At 42.6% G+C, this 6,000-nt stretch overlaps 1 protein-coding gene across 3 annotated transcripts in view; it reads right to left on the bottom strand.

Annotated features, from left to right (window-relative positions):
• Positions 1 to 232: 232 nt before the first annotated feature.
• The window catches only part of ogdha (oxoglutarate dehydrogenase a), a 46,737-nt gene continuing 40,969 nt past the window's right edge, over positions 233 to 6,000 (bottom strand). For all 3 annotated transcript variants that reach the window (XM_084056275.1, XM_084056277.1, XM_084056276.1), the window contains 6 exons: positions 5,104 to 5,175; positions 4,635 to 4,760; positions 3,790 to 3,862; positions 3,433 to 3,596; positions 2,365 to 2,519; positions 233 to 1,895 (listed from right to left, as the gene is read on the bottom strand). In XM_084056275.1, the coding sequence (XP_083912401.1) occupies positions 1,775 to 1,895; positions 2,365 to 2,519; positions 3,433 to 3,596; positions 3,790 to 3,862; positions 4,635 to 4,760; positions 5,104 to 5,175 (711 nt within the window). In that variant the 3' untranslated portion in view covers positions 233 to 1,774. The remainder of the gene's footprint in view (positions 1,896 to 2,364; positions 2,520 to 3,432; positions 3,597 to 3,789; positions 3,863 to 4,634; positions 4,761 to 5,103; positions 5,176 to 6,000) is intronic.

The following is a 6,000-nucleotide window of genomic DNA, read 5'->3' as shown; positions in this document are numbered from 1 at the left end:
TGTTGTATAAGTATTTATAGGACATTGTTATATACAGTATAAGTGTGTCAAGTATAATGTCATCTTTATAGGATATGGTACGTAATACGTATACTTGCCTGTCTAAGACAAGTGCGGTGTGCATTCTGACACTGCAGTCATGATTGCGCCAGGGAAGCGCTCTGTGGATTCGTCTGTAAGACAATATGTTACACACACATTGTAGTGTGTACTATGTCACCAACAGACAAGAAGTTCTCTAGTTAATCTTTATTGAATGAGAAGTAAAATAAAACGATGCAGAGTAGAGATTCAGTCCCCTTTTATGAAAATAAATAAATCATTTGTGTTTTTTTTTCTCACAGACATCCCCCAAAACAAGTTGATTTCCTGTCCTGTTGTGTTTAAAAGCTGTCCGTTTTTTTTTTCCTTTCTCTTTCTCCCTCTTACTACACAACACAAACCCAACCACACCCTCAAGAACAATTTTGGCACGGGACAAACAGAAAGACAGACAAGATGATGATGAAGCAGAGAGACATAGGAGGGTCAGCAGTGCATTTTGGTGGAGCTCCTCGACCAGCGGCACACGGTTCGATCAAACCAACCGAAACCAGATTCGGGCCGCCGGTCATTTTTATATGTATAAATGTCCCCAGGTTTCAAACGTTTGCAAACTTTTTGTCTTTGAACCACACGTGGTTCACATGTGATTCTTTTTTTTAGCTGCTTTCAGAAATTTGCATTATTATGGAGAAATTAAAACATCGGACACATTCCTTCCTTCCACCCCCAGTTTCCTCAAAAAGACAGCAGCAACATGCAAGCAGGTTCCCAATCATTATAACAATGCTATTTTTCTTTTTTTAACAGGAAAATAGGCTAAAATTCAATGTTTTTTTCCTCCTCCAAAAAGCTGACTAATAATAACTGGCAGAAAATAAATAATAAGCATTTTTTTTTAACTTGAATGAGTGTTTTCTCTCATCAAACACCTGCTATAATGTCTCTATGGAGACGCGAGGAGGGCGTTTTTAAAATAATAAAAAATATGCACAAGTATTTAAACAACAAATGAAAGAATGGAAAGGATGGGGGAGAAGAGAGGAGAACAAAAGGAGGAGATCGGACAGGAATCCTGGTTAAAAGGAGGACAAATTGATGGACTGACAGGCAGTTATATCTTCCTCCCCTCCAGTGTGTGCGCGTTTGTATGTGTGCGTGTGCATGTGTGCGTGTGCGTGTGTGCGTGTGTGTGTGCGCGTGCGTGTGTGTGTGTGTGTGTGTGTGTGTGTGTGTGTGCGTATGTGTGTGTGTGCGCGCGGGTGTGTGTGTGTGTGCATGTGTGTGTGTGTGTGTGTGTGTGTGTGTGTGTGTGTGTGTGCATGTGTGTGTGTGTGTGTGCGTGCGTGCGTGCGTGCGTGCGTGCGTGTGTGTGTGGACGGACAGGGATAATTGGATCTTCAAAAAATTGCAATACCTCTTCAGTCAGATTCATTTTAAGGACTTAACGTTTTGTTATTATGAGATATAAAACAGTGAATTCAGATGGATCTCAGATCAGCCATCCCATAATATTCACCACAGGGCCTCTTCCACCTTGTTTAATAGCAGAAAAGAAAAGAAAGAAATACATTTGAAACCAAAAAAAAACACCCTCATTATAACGTCGGATTACACAGAGTAATACATAGTATATATGCACGTATGTGTACAATGGAGTCACTATGTAGTACACTGTAGTAGTACAGTATGTAGGCTGATAGGGATGGGGGGTCAGAGAGGGTCAGGGGGGTTACTGATGGTCTTTGAAAGCCTCCAGGTCGAAGGCGGTGTCCAGGAAACGCGTCAGCTCAGTCAGGTGAGCCTTCTTGTTTCCTGTCGCAGGAGCTGCAGCAGGTCCACGGCCAGCGTACCTACAGAGACGCACGGATGCCCCACACACACACACATATTATGTTTCCGTGTCATCTATCTATCTATACCTTGGGGTTGTCAAACTTTTGAAATTTGAAGCTTTGAAATTTGGGATGTGCTACGTTCTTGGGATTTTAACCCATTCAATCCGAGAACATTCATTTTAAGATGAATTTGGCTTTCAAAAAATAGAAGATCTACAAGCTCATACTGTATGAGCTGGAACAAAAACAAAACAGCTGCCAAATACATATTTAAAAATGTTTTCTAAATCCTAACAGTATGTTGCTATACAAGTGGTGCTCCAACTTTTCCATGTCAAGGATCCCCAAAATGATATGTATTTGGCCGCGGACCTCCATCTCAAAATATGTTGTACCAGGGACCCCCAGAAGCACAGATCGGAAATTCCTATTTTTGATTGTTATATTGTATCTGCCAACACCACACACACACACACACACTTACCAGACTGGTTTGGCGCGTGCGATGGTGGTCCTCATGCGAGGCTTGACATAGTCGTAGTAGCCCTGGTTCTTGTGCTCCTCCTGGCACCAGACCAGATCTGCATCGGGATACTTCTCTGACTCGTACTTCACCAAGTCGAACGGGAACGGAGACAACTGGGAGACAGAGAGACGAGACAAATTAAACTGACCAGTCATGCATGCGTAGAACCACTTCGTTTCTACTTCCTATCACAGCTTTGTTATGTTTGTTCCCGTTCTCCCCCTTTGACTTTGTTACGGTAACGCCCGAAAATGCTGTTTTTTTATTTTACCGTTTCCTCTGGAGCAGGGGTGAGCAACTTTGATGATGGAGAGGGCCACTATATTTCCACACTCACTCCAGAGGGCCACAATGCATATACTGTCAGGCCATTCTATGTCACATAAAAGTGGCAAAAATAGCCGATCTACAAGCTCAAAACGCGTCACAGCGCGACGCGTTTTGAGCTTGTAGATCTGCTATTTTTGCTACTTTTGAATTGGGATCCAGATTTTTTTGCTATTTTGTTTTTGAATCCTGAAAAGTAACATTTTTATTTAATTTCAAATGCATTTAGTTATACTTATGTTAACTTTATGAACTTAAATACAAATACATTGGACCTAAAAAAGACAATAATATTGAAATACTAGTCAATAAGCTACTATAATATAGACTGAAGTAATTAAAGAGGGTCATGTTTGCAATTGTAACAGCTGAAATCAATAATATATCAGTATTACGATATTAACCTGCAGGCCGCATTAAGTGACGGTGGGGGCCGCATGTGGCCCCCGGGACGCCAGTTGCCCATGTATGCTCTGGAGTCACACACTTTAAAACTAAAGCCCTTTCCTTGAAAAATAGATAAGATAATACCAGACCACTTCAATCAATGGTCCCTGTCTGTGTCGGGGTCTACGGAAGGCTGTGAGAAAAGTCAAAATTCTTCTCATTTTGCCGTATGGTTCATGAATCAACGTTCATAAATCCATCCATCCATCAGTCTATCAGTTTACCAGTTTGTTTGTTTGTCTCTCTCCCTACCTGTTCAATCCTTGCGATAGCCACAGAGTCTTCCATTCCTTTGTTCTTTCGCTCTTTGGTCAGTTCATAATAAACCTTTCCGGTACAGAAGATGAGTCTCTTCACACCGGCAGGATTCTGACTGGGCACACCAGCCTCTGGAATCACCCTCTGGAAGTTAGTTCCTACGGGACAGAGGAGGAGAGGAGATGAGAGGAGAGGAGAGGAGAGGAGAGGAGAGGACAGGACAGGACAGGACAGGACAGGACAGGACAGGAGAGTTGATTGTTAATAATGTGGTGAAAGTACATTTGTAGAAGACTTTGTTAAGTACTTTGAAAAGTGTTGAACAAACATTATTATTATTATTATAGTTACCAGGCCCCATCTCATCAAAGCTGGACCTTGCCTCTGGGTGACGCAACAAAGATTTGGGAGTGAAGACAATCAGCTAGAGAGAGAGAGAGAACAGAGATATCTTAGCAAATTTTCATGTTGTTATGTTGTCTTATTTTTCATATATCTTACATTTGACCACTTTGTATTCTGACAATATCAAGTGTGGCCATTAGCTGACCCATCCTCATGCCGCACATGATTTGCGGCATTTCATTAACACATTGAGTGCCAATCGCGTAGAGCTACGCGAACCTATTTAAAGCCGCCACGTGCCAGTCGCGTAGACCTACGCAAAGTGGTGTTTTTTTCTTTTTTTCGAAAAAAAATTCACATTGCACTTTTTTCAATTTTCGATACGGCACATTTCATTGTAGCACCACCGGAAACGGAATTATCCGGGATCCGGTTTTGCCGATCCCGTCGGCCTCCGTTCTAATGACGAAACTGAAACGCCATTTTCTCTTTGTAGTTTTTCTCCTCGCTGATCACTGTTTAGCATAAACCGTTCTAACTACAAGATGGCGATTCCGCTTTGCACGTGGTTTTCACTGGTCGAAGCAGTCACATCTCCGCGATGTTTACAAACGAGAGCTCAATCTTAAGGATTTTAACGAGGTCTAAGGCGACATGAAAAAAACAACAATAAAATGCTGGCACTGGTAAGTACATTATGAGATTAACCTCTGGCATGGAATGTGTTAAGATTGATAATCTTTTGAAATTTGGATGGAAGCATAGCTACTAACTGTCCTTTTGTGTTATTGAATAAAGACATCATGTCCTTTATGATGTGTGTTTGGGTACTGTATGTGTGAGAGACTCACCGGTTTCCTGAAAGGGGCCACGATTTGTCTTCTGATGACGTGGAAATAGTTTCCAGGATTAGAGCAGTTCACAACGATCCAGTTGCAATCATACACCTGACGGACTGCAAAGTCCCCCTCTATGTTCTATATACACACACACACACACACACACACACACACACACACACACACACACACACACACACAGTAAACAGTTTAAGGTTATTCAGTGCTCCACTGTACGGTGCTGTTATTAAAAAGTTGATACACAGACAGACAGACAGGCAATCATAGAACTGTTGTCTATTTTTGCATTGGCTATTCAAAAATAGCAGATACACAATACTTGTACATCTGCTATTTTTTCCCCATTTTTGAAAAACGTTTGAATTATGAAAAGGTTTGAGAACTATTGATTTAAAAGGCATTTGTAGAATTGGCCTCAGGTCTTTGTGTGTGTGTGTGTGTGTGTGTGTGTGTGTCTTACCGGCATGACATCAGGGTCGTCCGCACACATCTGCAGGAACCTCTCTGGACGGGCAGAAGAATGCTCAGGACCCTGAACATCAACAATCAATGACTTATTATTAGTGTGCATATATAACCAATACGTTTACTTATTGTATTATTCGGGTATAATAAAATATATATTTTGTTTAATATGGACGCCAAAGTCTGACATCACTGTCGAGGGCGCTACTCCCCCCCCCGGTCACAGTGCCCCTATAGACACTCGCTGCGTCTATAGGTCGTGACCAAGTGTGGGGTGTGTATGTGTGTGTGTGTGTGTGTGTGTGTGTGTGTGTGTGTGTGTGTGTGTGTGTGTGTGTGTGTGTACAGACATTTTGAGGGGCAGGTGCTCAAGTAAATTATACTTTTTTTTGTTTACTTGGTCTGCTCTTTTTTCCCTCTACACCTATACCTCTTTGCCAAAAATAGCCGATCTACAAGCCCACAACGCCTCGCAGCGCGAGGCGTTGTGGGCTTGTAGATCGGCTATTTTTGGCTAAAGTTCTCCTCAGAAAAGGGATGCTAGGTTTCGAGTGGTTATGGTAAAAAGAAAAAACATATCACATAAAGATTCGGCGGACCCCCTGTAGTAACTCTGAGGACCCCCTAGGGGTCCCGGACCCCTGTTGAATACCCCTGCTGTGCCCTTTTTTCAAAAGGGCACTTCTGGTCAAGAGGGCAAAGGGCAGGTGCTCTAGCACCACCTTAGTGGCAGCGGTGGCCTAGTGGTTAGAGGGGCGGCCTTGATACCGGAAGGTCCCTAGTTCGATTCCCCAATTCATCACATCAATCATGAATCACCGCTGAATAGCCCTTGAGCAAGGCTTCCATGCAGGGTCCGGCTGGAAACAAGTTTCGTACTTAGTTCGACACC

This window comes from Gymnoscopelus microlampas (assembly GCF_963454915.1).
Source record: "Gymnoscopelus microlampas genome assembly, chromosome: 4".
NCBI lineage: Eukaryota > Metazoa > Chordata > Actinopteri > Myctophiformes > Myctophidae > Gymnoscopelus > Gymnoscopelus microlampas.
This window is presented reverse-complemented; position numbering and strand designations above follow the sequence as displayed.